This window comes from Fundulus heteroclitus, chromosome 20 (genome assembly GCF_011125445.2).
Source record: "Fundulus heteroclitus isolate FHET01 chromosome 20, MU-UCD_Fhet_4.1, whole genome shotgun sequence".
NCBI classification, from domain to species: Eukaryota; Metazoa; Chordata; class Actinopteri; order Cyprinodontiformes; family Fundulidae; genus Fundulus; species Fundulus heteroclitus.
The window spans coordinates 38,595,186-38,615,854 of record NC_046380.1 but is presented as its reverse complement, the minus strand read 5'-3'; the positions used below and the strand labels follow the sequence as shown (position 1 = coordinate 38,615,854).

Here is a 20,669-nt window from a genome sequence, read left to right as displayed (position 1 = left end):
CATCCCCACAGTATGATGCTGCCACTGCAATCTTTCACTATAGGGATGGTAATTCCTATTTCCAAAATTAAAACTGGACTTATTTTTGCTGTCTTTTCACAAAGAGTTTCTTCTTGCCACTCCACCAATTGTACGATCAGAATTTTGTGTACGATTTACAATCTGATCTGTTTTTATTATTTAGTGTTTTAACCCCTTTTTAAACGCTGCCATTACAAATTTTAGCCATTTCTGGTTCCACTTTAGGAACTATTATACAGAGCATTCTAAGAATCATTTTCTCGTTTCTTGACATGGGAGATCATTAATTATTTATATTAGGATCAAATGCGGTGTCACGCCACGCGTGTTAGTCAGCAGATGTAAAACAGGGTTTTATTATTTTCAACTGAATGAAAATTATTATGGAGGTGATACTCTAAGCTGCCTTTGGAATCCTATTCTAGCAATTAGTTAATTTAGCATTCATGTCTGTAAATAATGTTGTATGGGTATGTTTACTAGAAAAGGCAGACTCTTACCTTAACTTCTCCAACGTTCGGCTAACATTTCCATACCAAGGATGTTTCATGACGGACAGGCTGGAAGCTAAAAATTATGAAACAGAGACACTTTGCTGTATTTAGTTCAGCCTTCCTGTTATTTCTCATAGCCTGAATAAACCAGAGGTCATCAAAAGGATAAAACGTTTACACTTCCTATTGCCTAATAAAATCTCACTGCCTGTTTAAAAGTAGCAACTTAACCTAACAGCAGAAATGCTATCTTAGAAAACACACTTACCTTTTAAATAATGTCTTACACCTCTCCAAATTTTTCTAACCTCCTCTTCAAAAATAGATCACTAAGAGTAGGTTGCTTGTTTCTTCTTTCTTTAGTAACAACTTCCACACCAAAGAGGATTGTTGTCAGCCTGACCTGTAAGCGCTTAGGTAACAAATATTAATATGCCAATTAATCTAGCATTCGGCCCAAGTCCAGTCACCGGCAGATGTTTTGGTGCGTCTCTGGTGTCTGCTTAAAACTTTGCTTGGTAAATCTTGTTATTGACTTAATTTTTGTCAGTCTAAATGAAAAAATTGCAGCTACAAATATTTTTTTTTCTGTTGGAAAACCTTTTTTAACACGTTTTCTAATTATCGCAGCTGCAGTGGTAAGACCAAACCGTACAACTGCTTCCAGTTATCTGAGTGAGAAAGGACACACAATAAATGTATCTAGCAGCGTTGATGACTTACTCAACTGTAATTAGCGGCTCACTTTGTGTAAAGAGCTGTGGTTCACCGCACATCTGTCCCGATGATTTAACAAATCTGCAAATCTTTTTACTGAAAAGGATTAGGCTCTATGTTGTCAGCTCCAAAATACGTGGGCTTGTGTTAACTCTGTTTCTCCCGAAACGCTGGAACTTTATTTTTTCTTGTCCTCTGTTCATGGAGGTTGAGCTTGATCTGACCGAGAAATGAAATAGGATCTGTTTTTTTCCACCGTGTTTATATTCTTTTCATAAGATTTTTGGGAAAACTATTAACTATGTACGGCCCAGTTTAATTAGTGGATCATCTGTAGGTGCTTTATCAGCTCCCACAGGACAAATAGATCCGGTGCTTTGTGCTCCTTTGGGTGTGCAAATGTGACAGGTCTAATTGGTAAGACGAGCTTGAGCAAAGCAATGCATGGGTTGAGCCTGTGGTCAGAAAAAAGTGGCCCCTCGTCTCCTGGTGTCTGTCCTCTCGCTGCAGTGTTAATGGGCATGAGCCACATGTGAGCGAGACTGTCAAAGTCAGATGAAGGAGAGTCGCTGAGAAAATGTGTGGCGAACCACTCCAGAAAGAGGCTGCACATCCCAGAATTACTATTCCATTCATGCACAACCAGATTTAAACTCATTAGACTTCTCTATTTACTCAGTCTCCATCGGCCCTGCTTGTACTAAAAATACCATGGCCTGCCTTACTTTGGCACATTCTGTCATTGTCTGTGCACAGCAGGCCTTTACACCAAGGCGCCGCACGGAAAGGAGACAAACGGGTTTGTATATTTTCTGAAATTATGGATCTACTCAGATTCTCTCCTGGAGCCCACCTTCCGCTGCCTTTCTTGTTGCTAATTTATCTGAGCTTGTAGCGTGATAATAGTTTGATATTCATATAACCCATCATAGTCACCATGTCAGGGTGTTAAGCCCCTCTCACTTTTCTCATGGTGAAGTAATAGGTTCAGCTCTAGATTTCATGCCGGAGGGTCCCACTGCCGTCGTCCTGATGCGATATAAATATGTGTTTTGCGCATACTTTATGCTTTCCTCCCATGTGGGGTGACTGTGTTTTGGGCACTAAATTACATCTGTAGGGGATGCGATGAAACAAAGAAACACTATGGATTCAGGGTAGGGAGACCTCATTGGCAGAGTTCGTGTCAGCAGATGGCAAGTTGTTGTCTCCATGAAAAATTCATGGTCAAGTTGATGTGCATCTTTACCACACCCTCCTTTTTTTTCCAATCACTTGATTTTCGCCAGCAACAATTTGTTTGATCTTAAACAAAGCGATAAAACTCTGTTTCGTAAATTTCATTTTCCTCTGATGTTTTGTTTCGGCCTCTCCTTTCTGTGATGTTGCTATTGCCATTTCTTGGAACCTGGAGACATCCTTAGCTTCTTCCACAAACCCAGTTACTGAATAATTGAATGAGGTAAATGTTTAACATGTTTTTACAAGTCCCTGGCTGTGCTGTTGTGAAGCGCCACTGTTTGTTGGGTCTAGGAAAACAAAACACATAGTTGCTTTGCTCCATGCGTTCCCGATGGAGACCACCGTGCTGGCTGCCTACCTCGCCATCCACCTTCCAGTTGTCATTCATGGGGTCCTGCTCAGCAGCTGCAACACACCAGCCTGATGTCGCTATCAGAAGAAGGACTTTTTGTTTGTCTAGACATTTGTCTTGCTGTTTATTCTAGTCAACGCTGTATTTGCATCAACCTTGATTCCCTGCCCCTCTCTCCTCCTGTTCCCCTCCTAGAACCTGTTTACTCTGTGCTTGCCCTGAGTGTCACCTAGGAAATCGGCTGATCATTCCACCTGGTTAATATTAAATGGCTCCTGCAAGGAGATGTTTGTTCATAAACACGAACCCCAGCCCCTCCTGTTTACTGTAGCCATGGCAGCAGTCACTTATTAAACAAACAGCTGCTTTGTTTGCTGCTCTGAGTGGTCTGTTAACACAGCGCCCCGGGGTCTGGGAACAACTTGAAACTTGAGTGTGGAGCAGGATGGGTTACTTCGGTGTCCTAGCAGTTTGGAGATATGCTAAGCTACCGGTAACTTCCCTTTATTAACTGCTGGGTTTTAAAATAACACTTTTCGGGGCAATTTTGCTAACCCAATTCTGGTTCAAACAAGGACCGATCCAGGTCTAGTATAATTTAACACAAGAGGTTTGGGTAATGGGTTTTAGACAGCATACTGGGATAGGCTTTCAATCCAAAAATAGGTATTAAAAATAAATAGCTTATCTAATGTACAAAAAAATGGGATGGACGAATAACCATCAGCTACGAATATTGTGTTTGGGTTGGAATGAAAGATATTTATGCAGATTTGAATTCTATCTTAAAAATAATCTGATTGAAGAAAATTAAGAATCAACCTTGTGATGCCTAATTTTGTTATTGACAAACAATTAAATGGTTGAACCTGGGTGGATTTCACACTGATTACAGATTATCTAAACAATTTGTAATCTACAAAAAAAATTTGACTGTACGTGAAAGCAAACAAAAATCCCTGGATGGATTTTTGTTTTTTCTAATCATCTTGTCTCATCAGCTGCAGATATTTTTAAGGCACCACAAACTCAGGCATACTATCTGCATACTGTGAACGGATTCTCGCACGTTTTACCCTTCATAATTAAGCGTACCTATTGTATAAATTTCTTGTGACAAATTTCTACATACCCCTCACTTTTTGCACGCGGACCAACGGCTGAACCGACAGTGTCATGTCAATCAGCTAGTTGAGCACCTAGTGCCGTTTCTTCTACAGCAGGCACCCACCGCACACCTTTCAGTGTGGCACAGAGAAGGGTTGTGACGCCGTGCATCCTTGTGACTGCCCGCTTGGCGCAGCTCACATTAGCCCCATTTACACTACCCTTGTTAAACCGAGCCGAGCCGAGACCAGTCCGAGCCTGGATCAGGTAACCAAGCCGAGACGACCGTTTACACACCACACTATTCTGATTCCTTGGTTGCTCCTCGCCTCCTAGTGACGATCTGCGGTACTGCTGCTCTCTGGGATTGAAGGCGGGACCGAGCAAATCAAAATGGCGACGCCCATAACATTCAGGATGTTATGGTTAAACAGAGTCGGCTTTTGGAAAGTGGATGAGACAAACGAACGTCTAATCAGGATTTACAGACGCAGGAAACAACAACAGACACTGAGGTTCATTGTGCTGCTAAGCAGAATCATCTCTGGAAACCGCGTGGCATGGTAAGGAAGCTAGTATTATTATGAATGTCTGAAATTTGTCTGAATGGAGTGTGAATCGGGACGTGCAGCCAGACACGACGGAAAACCCGCGGACAGTCAGCTGACTGTAAGGGGATGACGCGGTCTGCTCATGCGCTCTTTATCAGATAACCGGGCCAGAAAAAAAAAAAACAGTCCGAGACCTGCTCAGGAACTGGTCTGCAGTTAGCGCGGTCCGGTTATGTTAAGCGTGGTTCAGTTCAGTCTGCTGACCATTTACACACAAGAGTTATCTCGGTTACCGAGCTCGGACTGGTCTCGGCTCGGTTAAAAAGTGTAGTGTAAACGGGCCTAATATCAGCTCAGTTTCACTTACTTAGAAAACCGTTCGATGTGAAGGCTTCTCCCTGCCGAGGAGTCTCATGTATAAAAACCGCAACAGCGCATCATCCTTCTGCACCAGCCGATACCGGCCTAAACTCATTTTAACTCCTTGGTAACGTCCAATGATTTCAGTTGGACGATTGCTCTGGTAATAGGCACGCTCTCGTTGCGTTTCTCAATAACAAACTCCTGAACTCTCCGGTCAGTTTCTTGAAAGCGGTCGCTTTGAGTACAGCGAAAAGCTTTTCTTTTACTGTTAGCATTTTTCAGATGGTATTTTTGGACTTGCCATTTCCTCACAATATTCTCTCTAACTCCATATTTGTTCGCAGCTTGACAGTTGTTCGACACTTCCCCCGAATTAACCACCATTATCTTAAAATTAGCATCATAACGCAGCCTCAGTTTTCTGTTAAGTGGCCCCACTTTTGACCTTCTTTGGTCAGGACAATCACCACATCGCTCCATTTTCATTTCCCCTCAATGTTTCCTTGCTGTGATTAAAAGAAGACCCCCTCCAAAGAAATGTCACCGGCTTTACAAAATGCTGGCGCCCCCTGCTGTTGCGGTTGTGTAACGACTCCAGATAGCTATCAGCATGTGTTAATGGTTAAACACTGATTATAAAGCGACCCAACTTTTTCACATTATTTATAATTTAAAAAAACATGCCCTATATTCAGGTCAATACGGTATATAATGTCTGAGGTCTCAGGCATTGTGGTGTTGTTGCGCTATCAAATTTCCACAATATTAGCGCGGGTGTGACATATGCTATAGTGGGCGGGACTTGCTAGGATTTTGGGAACTAAGGTACGAATAGTCGGAGCCAAAACAAATTTTTTTCTTGTTCTCGAGGTGGCAAGAACAAAATTTCTTGGTTCTCGTGGAGTATGTAACAGGTTTTATAGTGATCCACATTCAGCGTTTTTATATAACTCTACAGAAGGAGATTATCTGGAGATGATCTGTATAAAGTTGGAACAGCTTCCTGGTATTTTGCCAGAATCCTGCATCTGTTGTTTAGTAGAAAACTTTTCTAGAGACGCATCCTAAAAGCAGTCTGTTGTCACAGATGAGGGCTGTGATAAAAGATTTTTCTGTTTGTTTTTTTTCTTTTGGCTTCTCTCTGAAATCAGGAGCCAAAACACAGCAACAGATAAGCTTCTTAAAAACCTTGAGAAACATCATGTTGTTGCACCTTTAGTACACGCCGATGTGTTGTCTAGTCTAGCAACCAAGCCGAACCTAAACAGCTCTAAAGCGAACCTCTCCCCATTGTTTCCTCCTTTGTGTCTTTATCTCCCACCCAAGAAATGTTGTGCTTTTGTTGTGAGCTTGTGTAAACAAGCTGTGTGAGAACTTGGTGAATCGAAGCAGGTGGCCGCTGAGGCTTTACTGTCATGAGCATTAAAGAAAAACAGAACACGGAGAGGGGTCAAAGCACAGCTGCACGGGCCGACCTTACCTTGAATCAACCACTGACTTGTTTGAGTTGTCGAATTCCAGGCGAGCATGACGACAGGGGGACCGGCATTAGATTTCCAGTGAGGGGTTGACTGATGAGCTCTGGCCGCCGGCTGTTCTTAACCTTCAACCTGTCTGCTCAGGTGGGAGACACATGTGACTCTTGTTTGTACTGTACTCCCCCAATTTGAGGCAGGGAAGGAGAAACAAGCTGTAAACAAACAGAAACTCTGGCCTCTTTTGTTCTTTAGTGTTTGTTCCAAACGCTTGTTTCATTTTGCAGCCAGTTCCCCCCAAAGAGCAGAGAGGCATCTAATAATCCACAACACAGCCAGTTTTCTTATTCCTACAATCTGCTGCCTGGTTTGAAACACACATGCAATTCTCTCTTTTTTTGGTTTTTAAAAGTTTTGTGAAAACTATTTAGAAACAAATGGTTTAAGTAAAATAACCAATTACCCTTCTTCTAAATGCTTCATACAACCCTTTTTGCAAATAAAAGAGCTTGTATTTTTTTTCAGTAACATTTCACAAGGCCAGAGCATAAAGAGAGAGGAATCTGCCCAATATATGGATTATCTAGAGAACCGTCTCCTGTCTTATGCTCCCTTCACCCTACATGTTTTCCTTACGATTTGGCTGTGGATATTTAGATGGTCATGAAAGAAGTTGTTTCTATGTTTTGAATAATTATGTTCCTGAAAAAGTAAAAGGTGACACATTTTTAGCGTACTGGTAGAGGTCACCAGTATTTTAACTTAAAGGTTAGATATTTCAGAGTTTAGAAGACCGTACACTCTATCAGATTCCCATGGCCTTTGGAAGAGAAAGAGACCCACAGCATCACAGGTCCTTCACTGTACTTAACAGTAAGCATGAGGTGCTTTTCCACATATTCACCCTTTAATCCACACCAAACCCACTTGCCGTGTTGCTGACTATGTTTCCAGTTAAAGTTCTCTGTTTATCCGAGATCGGGTCGCATGGCTAACAGATGGAAAACTCAGACATCCTTCTCCCCAATGACTCCCTCCAGGTCATTCTTGGGAATTTCTTGGTGCTTGGAAGGCCGATAGGTATATAGATTTTCAAGAGCTTGTTATGGATCTGCTTTGGTTATATATCTTCCAGTGGAATGTGAATTGAAAACCTCCAGAAGGAGGCAGCCAGGAGGAGTCCTGATCAGATGCCTGAACCTCGTCAGTGGCTACTGCAGAGGAGCAGCAGTACTCCAAGCTACAACTGGATGAAGAAACTCCTTAACTTTACCCCACAGAGGAAGCTTACTTTAGTTGCTTTTATCCGAGATCTCATTCTATCCGTCAGGATGTATATCCCATACTATGGGTGATGAATGTAGACATGTCAGTAAATTGAAACTCAGAGTAACTTTTTGACTCAGCTGTTTTTTTTACCATGACATACGGTACCATCATCTGCATTACTGCACAACACAGCCCAATCACAGCATCATAACATTAATCCTACTGTATATGTGTCACCAAGATAGTTGAACTACTCCGCTTGAGGCCGAGACTGATCCCTGACCCGAGGACAGTAAGCCAACCCTTTCTGGTTCAGAACCATGGCCTAAGACCTCCAGGAGATGCCTGAAGAATTGCCACTTTAATGCAATGGAGGGGTTTGAGTTAACCCTATGATCCTGCTGCCCAGGGCTTCGGCTCCTGGTAGTGTTTACTCTTGAAAATATGGCTAATTGAAGGGGTCAGATAAAAAGTGGCTCAATTATCTCAATAAATGACAGAACACAATATAGACTAGGACTAGGGAGACAGGGGCATCCTCCAGGAGCTTGCTGGAGAGCAGGTAGTGATCAAGCCTTTGCTCCTGAAGCCTGGCCAGGTTGAGTCTGAAGAACAGGAAGGATCATCAGGGTTGGGTGTAATGAAAGCTGGGTGATAGGTAGTGATGGTGAGATGACGCCTCATGAGGCATTGAACCACTTGAGCCAATTGGTTCAGGAAAGGGTTCAGTTCACGAGGCTTAATTTGCACACGAAACCACCTACTGGCCGAATTCAGAATCACAGTCAGCAATTTCATGAATCTCGTCTCTATTTGTATCCATTAGAGCCCTTTGGAATTATCATTAATAAGTAATACCCTTTAATGTATCTTATGATTATCAACGTCTGTATATATAATGATTGTTTTTTACATATTCTGTGTTTATTTTATTATTATTATATGGCTGGCTCTGTATGTTCTCTGTCACTTTAATGAAGTGCCATGGGCTTAAACAGACAGTTAACGTGCTTGTGCAACTTGGACAATCATCTGCAAAACGGGAGATTTTATTCCAAAATAAGAGTTTCTCAACATTTTCTAGTTTTAATAGATTCTTTATTTAACACCAGTTTTATTAAGAACATTCTATTAACATTTATGCAACTATATACAGTGGACATAAGATGAAAATCCAAAATAGAGTCATTATTTTTTATAAAAACTCACAATATCATAAGGCACGCAGTCAACTAAAATCTATGAACTTGAATCTAGAGTCAAGAATGGCTAGGGATAGGATGCTCATGGTCTGAAAAATCTGAAGCTTTTCCCGTAGTTGCCTGATGAGGTGGTCTCCAACTTCTAATGCAGCTGCTGGTGCTGGCTTTGTCATCTCCTGAAGGCTTTGCTCCAACACTTTATGAGGGAAACCAGTTTGGAGGCAGAAACATTTTCCTCAGCAGACAGCTCAGCAGCGGTGTCATAACATAGAGACAGCAAAGAAAGGCACCATCCAACAATGTTGAACTCTTCTGATGTTAATAAAGGGATGCCAGTTTGTGGGCCAGCTGCACCTCACCTATAAAAAAGAAACAGTGAAAATATGAGCTGGATCCACCCTCTATCATCTCCTCACTCTCTGCAGTCTCCAAGCTCCTCCTCTCACCTAAACTTTACAAACTGTTTCCAAGCTATCAGAACTCTCCAAAACCTGAACTGACCGCAACTCTCCAACAACCTCCCGCATTTTGACTCAATACTGAGGCACTTTAACAGCTGTCAAAACTCGCAGGCAATCTGAACCTCTTCCTGAAGCGGTCACATGGTACGGCTGGGTAGTGAGGCTGCGGACGTCATCGTTTTCAGCTCCTCCCCTAAATGAAGCGAGCCTCGATACACACAGGCGATACGGGCCCTCCACTACTAAAATAACACGCTCCAAAGCCTAGGCTCATCTCATAACATCCATAGTAATAGGCTTATAAGGGCCTGGCATGTTGATTCTGGTATAATTAGAGGTGTCAAGAAACTAACTACAAATATTTCGTTATCTTACTTAAGTAGACATTTTGGTGGAATATTTTTTAGCCTTCTTTTTACTTTTACTCCTTACATTTCCCTGCTACTATCTGTACTTTCTACTCCTTAAATTTTGAAAATAGTCTCCTTACTTCTATTTTATTTCAGCTTGTTTTCGTTCTGGCTTGTCAAAAAAAAGATAAATGGCGCTACCCTAATGGCCCAACAAAAACCTAAGAACATTGCATTTTGAGGATTGTTTGTTATTTTATTTTTTTTCATTTTTGGATTAACTGCTAGGATTAATCATTCATTTTGACAACACTGTCTACTGTATACAGACAATCATACAAGGATAATTATTTTAATAGGGTAATGCACTCATTTTCATGTACAGTTTTTTTATCTTGCATCTATTGCCCTCATCATTCCTGTAGCTACGCTTGGACGTTTGGTTACAAAAATAACAAGCTGACAATATGACTCTGAAGTTTGACTTTTTGCACCAATACTTATAGGTGACCAGACGTCAGATTTTCTGCTCCATGAAACCCATGTTGATGCTCAGTATTGCACCTATACGCACCTTTAATTTACTTTGCTTTGTACTAAATGGTTCATTTTCAGTGGACATAGATGTGGGTGAAACAGCCAATCACATTTTTTTTCAATAGTAACATCATAATATGTGATCGTTTATTTTTCTTTGGGGTGGGGGGGGGGGGGGGGGGGGGAGCTTGTGAGTGCATAATAGGCCCCTGTGGTGCAGGATTACTTTTACTTTAATGCTTTTTTATGCCTTATACTTGTTCAGAAGTATTTTTAAACTATACTATCTATACTTCTACGTGAGTCATAAATGTGAATACCTTTGACACCTCTAATCTTATCCTTGGAGAGATAATAGGAAAAACTGCTTTCTGTGTCAAAAGTTGCTTCTGTTACATTTATTTTAAAGGGAGTACTAGGGGTCCCAATAATAGTTCCGCTTGTGAATTTGTTTGAAACAATTCTTTCTTAATATGGGATTTTTTTCACCCGTTTACTACAGACGGAACAACAACATTTAGTATGAGATTGCACTACTACAGTAAAAGATGAATTTTATTTTAAGACTATTTACACATCCATCCCTGGGTGCCAATAAATGTGGTGAAGACTATTTTTTTCCATCTAAAATAGCTGCCATGCTGCATTAATAATAATAAATGTCTCCTTTACTGCATTGTGTTGTTTTGAAATGTTTGTACTTGAAGCATATATTTTGTAACCCCAGTAACGCCCCCCCCCCCCCCCCCCCTTTTCTACAGACCATTTGACCCATAATTACAGCTAAATTTAAGCATGTTGTAAAAACGGATTGGATGGAAAAACTTAGAGTTTTTTTTGAGTCATCCAACACAAGAATATCCTCTGAGCTAAAGTGAAAATAAATAGGCAGATAAACAAACGCGGGGCCATGTGACATGGCCGAGCTGCCAGGGACCTCAGCTCCTCGGTGACGATGGTCCCCCTCGCCTCAGTGCTTTACAGATTAAAGCCGTTATCAACACAACTCTCTAATAAGGCCCTTTCCTATCTGCTTGATATTTATGATGGATAATGCCCATTTTCCATTTTCGTTTTTTTTTTTTCCCTCCAATTTTTTTCATTCATGATATTGCAGCTTTGAATTATTCTCTGGTGAAATTAATGAGAAAGTAGATTTATGGGTTTCATTTGTTTGTCAATTCCAAAATTAATTGGGTGTTAATTTTAGCCGTCCCCTCATCAGTGCCGCTTCCAAGCATGCGCGCAGTACTTTGCATTCATTGGAGGCGTTCTCTCCTTCATTGTGGGTCACTAGTTTTGCATACATTAAAATAGCCCCGCGGCTCTTTCTCCTGATTACTTTTGGAGATGCCATGCGTTTGGAAATTTACGCTTTTCTGTTACAATTATGAAAATTCTGCACAGAATGACAGTGCATGTATAATAGCCATTACTTTTGGCTCCTTTATGTAGCTTCCGAAATAAAGAAGGAAGACCCTCTTTATTTTTTTTCCTCTTGCATTTATTTGAAAAATAAGTGCAGGTGAATAATGTCAGTGCATGGTTTATTTCAAATGGATTTAATTTTCCCAGAGAACGTGTTTCTAATTGCTGTCTCAGAAGGGCCTGTAGATGGAGTTGGTGGCTGGCTGCTTCCCATTCCACTGTATTCCAATTGCTCCCTCTTTGTTTAAAAAAAAATCCCATTACAGAGGGAGGCTGTGCCAGACTGGAGGGGTGAGCTGGGTCAACATCTGTCTGGGGTGGGAAGGAGGGGGGCCGACTGAAGCCCATCCCAGAGAACGGGACCTGTGGGACGGGCCAAGCAGCACAGACAGACCCAAAAGTGTGGGGGCGTTGTGACACAACTGAACCAGCACAGGCCACAGTGTCAGATGACTCATTTGGTTATGCTTCTTGCAAAGGTGCTTCTAATGTAATAGAGACGTAAACCACTGTGCTCTTTAGCTATGAGTTTTGTTTGGGGCAGTTTTTTTTGTGTAAAACCACTAAAAATGATTGTGAGCTGAGAAACTGTTCCTGAGAACGAGAGTTTAAACAACCAGCTCTCCTTATCAGACCACATTTTTAAAAAAGTAATCCCACATCCAGAGTTTTATCTCACTTATGCTCTGTAAATATTCTGGTTTGACAAGTTGTCAACCTCAATTTCCTGTCTGTCAGTCTGAGTGTGGGTCCCCGTGGTGCCTGAGAGTGGGGGCCTGCATCATGTTTAGACCTGATCTCCAGAGATCCCGTGCCTGTGTACCTGAGAGCTTCTAAACTCCCCCCCCCCCTATTTCTTGCCTTAAACACAACTCTATAAATCTGAATTCAGCTCCATTTTCACACTTACACAAGAGGAGGCCCAGTATTTTAAGGGCATTTATTCTGCTTCATATAAATAATTAATCAGCCAAGTTAATTTGCTTCTGCCTGACTTGGTCAGCTTCATTAACTGCCCTGAAATTGGGAGGCTAGACGCGTTGTGCCAAAAAGGCCTGTTACCAGTGCACAATAGCTGTAAATCATTGTGCTGATTTGAAGAGTACAGGCGCAGATATACACTGGTGTCACTGGCACTTTTCCCTTGGGATGCACAGGAAGTGTGGGAGAGGGGGCAGCACGTCTGTCTGCCTTTTGTGTATCCAAAAACAGATCAGAGGATGTAACAGATATCTCTGTATTCTGTTTTAACACTCATAACTCCTGCTGCATTTTTACATAACGCATGCAGTTATGCTTAAAACTACACAACTAGTATTTGTATGTTATCCTCTGGAGTTAGATAAAATTGTAAAAGACAACATTTATTTCCTACTCAGCAAGGGTTAGTTTATATTCAGACTTTTTATTTTGGTGTTAATTGAGCACCCCTCCAGGACTCTGCTGTTTCACGCAGCTTCAGATTGGATTTTTCTCAAGGAGATCCTTTGGCAGGCCTCACACAGTGGCCCTGTTTCCCATTAAAAAGCTATTCTGCCGTGGTTCTTCTGGGAGCTCTGCAAGTAAATATATCCATTTCCATAGAAAGTGTTTTGTTTTGGAGCTCCAGTGTTTTCTTGAGCTCCTCTGCTCTCACTCAGCTCAGGTTGGGTTCCTCTCCGATGTGTGCTAGACCCCACCACCACACCCATGCATGGACCTTGAAACGGAGAACACAAACAAAACTTGAGTTCCACACACGTCTCTCTGGTCCGCTGTGGACACGGCAATTGCACTTTTTACAGGCAAGGCGAGAGTGTTTGAAGGCCTTATTACAATCAAACATAGGGCAGTGCCTCTCCAAAACATATAACATGGTTAAATAAAAAACATTTAGATGAATTGATTAGCTTTGCAACTATTTTCTGATCTCCACTTTTTGTAAAACTTTGATCTCCTGAGATCACTTTTAACCAGATTTGATTTATTTTTTAAAGCTATAATTAACATATCTTTAGAAGTGAAAGACCGAAATGCAGAAAGTGACCATGGCAAAAACAGCTTTTTATAATAAAAGATAAGGCAAATTTACAGTGAAATCGCAAAAGGAACATGTGATGGAACACAGGTAGAAGATCAGACAAGGTGACAGAAGAATCCAGGGTTTATCAATGAGAAAGCAGGAGCATAATACTGAGCCAGGAATGGAGAATGACAGAGGAACCAGATGAGCTAATCAGAGGAAATGTGGAGAAGTCCTGGTAAATGGAAGGCAGAGAATCTGAGGAGGGGAGACTAATTAAAAAGAATAGAGCTGAACTGAGACACAAAGAAACTATCAAGTCAAGGGCAAAAATCTAACAGAGATCTAACAAAAATTATTCCAAATGTATAAAGAACAGAACGCAAGAATAAGCTAAGAAACTAAACACATTAGAGAACATTGACAACAGAGAAATGGAGAAAACAAGAGATACAAGAGAAGCCTAAAAACTGAAACACCAGGAGAATGTAGCAATATAAAACGATAAATGACCCCCAAAGGTTGAAAGCTCGAAAGGATGTAACAGGGAAACTTTGCTGTATTATATTCATCCTTCTTGTTATCTGCTGAATGTCTCGCTCTCTCACAGCCTGAATTAACAACAGGCCATAGGTTGGTGACTTTAGGTACGTTACATTTGAATATGATTACTATACGCTATGATTACTACACTTGATACCAATACTAAGTAGAGTACACAATACTCAAGATCATTTTCGATACCGCAGTAAAAAATGTTTATGGCACAGGATTCTTTCTGTTTGAAAGCAAAAGATACGATTACTTATTATAGGACAAAATCCTAACTGTGAATATATATGTGTGAATATATATATATATATATATATATATATATATATATATATATATTTATTTTTTTTTTTTTTTTTTGTTAATTCTCCACCAAAAATTTCACCTGCAACAATTCAGCTTCAGAAATTCACCAGCAAAAATTTCCCTGTGAAAATTCGCCTGGAAGTGTGTTGACTCAAGCCAAAGTAATCAGCACTAGTACTTCATCACGTGAGCCGATTTGATTAGTTAAAAGTTGCTTGACTCGATCTAGTGCTGATTGCTTTGGCTTGAGTTGACCAGAAGGTCAACACAAGCCAAAGCAAATTTCTGCAGCTGAATTTTTGTAGGTGAAACATTTGCTGTCCAATTTAAAGCTAAAAAAACACATATATAATTTGGAAGGATAAATTCACTGTCTAAAATAGTCTAATTCTGATGACACTATATTTTTTCCATACATTTGGCTATAAATGTGCTATTGGTAGAACAAAATTGTACTGCTGTGGGACAAATAAAGTATCTTGCTATATTAGAGTGAAATATGTTTTAAACCGAACATGGATCTGGTGCATTCAAACATATATTTTTTTTACAGTTTAAACTAGATACTAGGAAATATTGCAATATGCAATAATATTGGTAAAGGTTTGGATAATGATATAGCTTGCGATAAATCTAGAAAGGAATTAAAACGTTAATGTCTACTTCAGGATCATAGCAAACATAGACTCCAGAATAATGAGTTGTGTATTCATCTACTGAAAAAAAAAACTTCATCATTTACAGCAAACAGGCTTAAATCGGAGCAAACTGGACTTTCGTTAAAATTTTTCTAAAGACATTTCGACACCTATTCAGGAGTCTTTCTCCGTTCTGGTGGCTCACACTTGAACAACCTGTATCTGGTGCACTGCTGTTTTTAAAGACATGGAGCCCCATCCTTCTAGGCGCATTCTAAGTCAGATGAAAATCAATGACCCACCATCACTGTCCTGGGTCGTTAGAAGCTATTGCTTGGTGTGAGTGGAGTACTTGGTCACCTGAATCATGACGAGACTGCTGATGTAATCTCTTTGTAATGAGTTGGAGGACCGAGCTGTAAACACTGGAGTGTTGGAAATACAATCCTCCCCTTCTGTTTAGTGATGGCTTTTCTCTTGTGACCAAGATGGCTTCTTTCACCTCTCTTTCTAACCATCTGTTCTCCCTATGCTAAATCTGGACATCATTCTCATTAAAAGAGTGCCCTTTGTTCTTGAGGTGCAAGTGTCATTTATATCTCAAACACATGGTTTTAATGAAAGGGTAGCCTTTGTCCAACTTGTGATGTTTTGGCAATAAAACAACATAGCTGTGGTTTCTGGTCAACTTTACCTTCTCAAAACTTTTATGTTGCTTCCATCAACAAATGTCAGCCAACAGATTAAGGGGCACTGAGAGATACATATTGTACAGCCCTAGTGTAAACATGGATCTGGTCCATGCAAATTGATTCAGCAGTAGTCCTTTACAACTTCGGTCTTTCTGGTAATTTTGCAAGATATTTTCTTTAGTGATCAACTAGAGCAGCTATGGCTGTTCATTGAACGTTGCGTGGTATGGAACTACACACAGACTGAAATACCCCAGTCATTGTGTTGTCTGTGTCCATGAAGCTAATATAGCGTTAGCTTATGTCGTCTGGGAGGTTTACTACTTTACTGTTGCAGATGCAGGAGCTTTACTGATCGTTTTACATTCCTCTCAAACTTCAGTATCATAGTGTTATCATGTAGTGTTAATGTAGCTATTTTAATTATTCCTGTTCATCTACTCCATTGAAAAAGTTCCTCTGAACAACGCTTTTACGTTTGCTAAAGAGGGTCACGTATGTTTCCATCTGGCTCTACTTGACATGTATAAAACTTCCAGCAGCAGATCATTGTTATGATCAAGTGACGCTGCCGAGAGAGGAGGGTCTGAGCCTCTGTTATTGCATTGCTGCTGCCACGAGAAATTTGAGAATTTGAGCAAATGTGCATGGGTCATTTTTAATAAATTTTAATGCAAATATGTATCTTTAAATAATTTTTTTTATATTGATTATATCAAAACAGATCTTTTTTGACAACCCTACTACTATACACACCACCGACTCCTCTAGTAAATCAAGTTATAATGAGGAGCACAACCACTTTTTTTCAAACAAAAACAGGGAATAAATACCTCAGATCAGAAAACGTATCATCACAGTAACATATGATTCCGTTTATTGTATACTAAATTAGAGACATCCTACATGCTTTGCTCAGGGATCCTGTGACTTTTGTTTCCTGTTAAGTTGAGGGTGTACTGTGCCCATGAAATATCTTTAAGATGGGATTTTGTTTTCAAAGACCACTCCCTGGAGCGAAAGCCCTGATTCTGAAAAAGTATTGTTGATGGCGAATTCTTTGCTTTACAAGATGCAATAAACTCTGGAAGTCACTTCATCTTGTCCAAGTTAGGAGGGAGTTATGACATCACTTGCTCAATGGTCCTTTGGTTGACGTTGGCTGGTTACAATTGGATGTTTTTCTTCTTCTTCCAGATGGAACCTTGTATTAATTTCCTCATGTTTGTCATGTTTCAAAATATTTCAATTTAGTATTACACAGCCTGCACATGGCGTGGCCCTTATCCAATCCATGTTTCCCTTTATTTCAAAGTGTGCTCAGTAAGTTCTCACTGAGCAGTCTACTTTGACTCCTTTTTGTGTTCACCATACTCTCTGGATGCTTCACGTACAAAAGTTTGGAGATCCACCTTTTCATTTCTTAACATTCAGATGATAGAGTTTTGACATTTGCAAATCAATTTAAAACTGTCAATACATACATTTTTTACATTTTAAATATCTCCTATCTCTGGGCTTTCTCTGACTTCATTTTTAAAGACTGACTTTGATTAATTTTCACTCAGTGACAGTCTCCACAATGAAGGTTGTTATCAGAGTGACCTGGTTGCGCTTCGATATGGTGTGTTCAGAAATCAGAAACGCATCAAGTTTTTGAGTTTACCACCGGTCAGTCACCAGTCAGAGTAAATCAAGATCAAAGCCCGCCCATTCTGGTCCTCAGCCAACTTCTATGTGAAATTAAAACTAAAAGTGGAGCCAAACATGAGTAGACAATGGAAACCCCTGCAGGTATCATGTTATTTTGACAAAAATTTGAATAAAAAATGGATAGCAGTTTATCACTTTCATATAAAAAAGGAAATGCAAAAGCAAGAAAAAAAATTCACTGCTAATTTTTCCCAACGGACAAATTTGTTTTTCTTGTAAGCAAGGGAAAGTGTTCCAGTCTCCTCAAGTTTGCTGCTGGTGGAAGAAGCGTTGCGCCGCCGCTCTTTTCTCCATACAGCCAGAGAAGACTCTGGTCCCTCAGGGACTTTCTCTGACATCTTTTTACAAGGACTTTCCACAGCAGTACCAGTATGACTGAAACCATGTTGGTTTTAAAAGCTTAAGTTTTTACAACCATGGTAAATCTCGATAGCAGTAACATATCCACGCAATTTTTATTTTTATTTTTTTTTTAACCATTTGGCTTCCTGCTCTAACAGCTGTCTATGTCCTCTCCTCTTCTGTCCCTCTCAGGTTTTTGAGTCATGATGCAAGACTCTGGCACTGAAACGACGAGCAATGGACCAGCCAATCAGAACGGAGGTGCAAACATGGAGGGTGTGCCTCGTGAGGGAAGGCCCACAAGTGTGGCGCCGTCAGTGGACGTGACTGCTGCGGACCTCCTGCATCTCCAGCAGCACCAGGTAGACCCCTTCCCTTTCACACCTGTCTTCACTTTATTAAGCCATGTCAACAGCAGGCCCAACCTACTGCTTAAAGTGCCACTCAATAATTAATTCCACCTCCCGTACATCCCGCGCGTAAACACATTATTATTATTATTTATGTATATCGAGGGCCTTTTTGAATATTTCAGGAAGGGGAAGTGCTCTCTCTGTGTGATTGTTTGGTTGTGAGTGTGTTTATCCTTGCTCGGAGCATTTGCATTTTAATCAAATATTTATAATCATGTTCAGACATATTTTAAGTATGTAGGTGCTACCGGATTCTGTAGACAGTTATGAAATGACAATATCCAATAGGATGACAGCATTTTCCTCTTGCTCATTGTAAACAAGCTTCACACTCACAACCGACTGCGCACTCAAACGCTGAGGTGTGGAGACCCACGGCGCCGTTGAAGCTGAAATGTTTTTAGCATGGCAGACATGAGACAAACAGACAGGCTCTTTCTGTTGGTGTCAGCGTTATTTGTGGCACGCGACAGTGTGTTTAAGGAAACAGCACTGAAAAGATCAGTGTGTCTTCTGCTATCTTGGTCTATCCGACAGCACAACTAGGGTTGTTGTCAGGAGCTGTTTGGTGATGATGCACAGGCTCTTTGCTGTTGTCTGTTGTCACAGCACATCCATCAGTGTGAGAACGGGGATAGAAACAGTCCCACAGCACAGAACATGGGTGGGGGGGGGGGGGGGGGGGTGGCAGTGCTGGATATGGAGCAGAGCAGTGACTTGATGAACCAACTTGATATCTGGATGGTGATAGATACAGCATGCTGTACACTTATTGGCACCCCTGGTAAATATGATCAGAAGCTTAAAATGAATGTATTGTTATTGCAGCAGCATGCTCTCACTATGAATTAAAAAATCTAACCTGTTATTTGAGAGCATTTTTGTCAGAAGGAAAACATCCCATGCAGGACAGACATATGCAGAAACTGGGTAGAAGTCAAACACAGTGTTGAATTTGTTGTTGTCTTATAAGTCTGGTCCTGAAGGAAAGCCTTTTCCTGTGAATCACATTGTGTGACTTCAAGCAGGAGATGTTTCAGCAGCAAGGATGGGTGAGTGACTGTAAAAACAGACAGGTCTTAGACTGTAAAAATCCCAGGATCCTCCTGATCTCCTCCTCATCCCCACTTAGATCCTGGTTCCAGATCGCACCTCCCACCTATTCTTTTTCCAGCCCAGCATGAGCACGTCCTCAGTGAGAAAAGCACAACCATACTGAATTCATTACCGCAGTAGTCACACAAAACCATGGATAAAATTTCAATAACTGCAGGCCACAGTTGAGTAAACAGTTGCAATGAAACCTAATTCCTGTTGACTTTTCCCTCATTCTTTGCCAGAGGCACATTGTAATCCGCTCCGTAAAGACAATGAGGTTACAAGTTTGATAAATGTGAGGTAGAGGGAGGGAGGGAGGGAGAAGGGGATTGCAAAGTGACATGGCTGTACACTTGACACCAGGATGGGAGAGAGGTGGCCTAGTGTACGACATTTCCCTAGTTCGAATCCCACGGACTTCCGCTCTGGGTGTCTGAGCAAGACCCTAACCCCAAGAACTCTTCCCGTGTGCCACACTGTGGTACCCCTGCTCCCTAAAGCAGGGCATACACTGTACCAGTGCGATCATTTTTTGGATCAGGCCCAGTTTCAGCTTGATCGTGCACCCTGCGTTATGTAGTAAACAAGGGGTAACGAGGAGCGATTTGCCTCTAACAACATCCTCCCGATCAGGAATCGGACGGTCGGTTGAAAGTCAAACATGTTTGAAAATTCAGTCGGCCCTCGTGAGGTGATCGTGAGTGCGTCCTGCTGTTGAAGCGGAGTTATGAGCGTCTACGAGCCGATTTCCCCCGACCTTGCGCAATGCGCATGTGCAAACAAGGCAACTCTTCTTCTTCTTGTTCCCAGACAAAGGATAGGAGCGGAGAGAAGCATGGCGGCGGTACGTGTGACATGGAGTCACAGTACAGAGGAGAAACCCGTAGAATTTCCAAGGCAGCGCGTTTCGTGCTTTTGAGCCTCATGTTTAACAACGAGCATTGACACTTCCGTCTTTTTCTTCTTCTACTGTTTACATTGGGCTTCCGGATAGACTAGTCCGAGTAGCGCCATCTCCCTACGGGGCTGAGTCCGACGTGTGGTTTTTAGACGCACATTGTGAGCACTTAGATCGCATCAGAGCGTCGGGCTGTACAGTGTAAGAACAAACATGGTGAGCAGTGAACTATTAAACACTGCGGTTAAATGACTATTAAACACTGCGGTTTAATAGTTCACTGGATCTGAGTACAACGATTAAAAATATCGTACAGTGTATGCCCGGCTTAAGGGATGGGTTAAATGCAGAAGTCACATTTTATTGGAAAGTATGTTACAATGACAGATAGGGATGATAAAAAAAAAAAGGCAAGATGGAAACAAAGCATCCTTTCTAGAATGGGC

At 41.1% G+C, this 20,669-nt stretch overlaps 1 protein-coding gene across 6 annotated transcripts in view; it reads left to right on the top strand.

Annotated features, from left to right (window-relative positions):
• The window catches only part of foxp1b (forkhead box P1b), a 222,015-nt gene that overhangs the window by 94,917 nt on the left and 106,429 nt on the right, over window positions 1-20,669 (top strand). For all 6 annotated transcript variants that reach the window (XM_036124578.1, XM_036124581.1, XM_036124579.1 and 3 more), the window contains one exon: window positions 18,007-18,176. In XM_036124578.1, coding sequence (XP_035980471.1) covers window positions 18,018-18,176 — 159 coding nt within the window. In that variant the 5' untranslated portion in view covers window positions 18,007-18,017. The remainder of the gene's footprint in view (window positions 1-18,006; window positions 18,177-20,669) is intronic.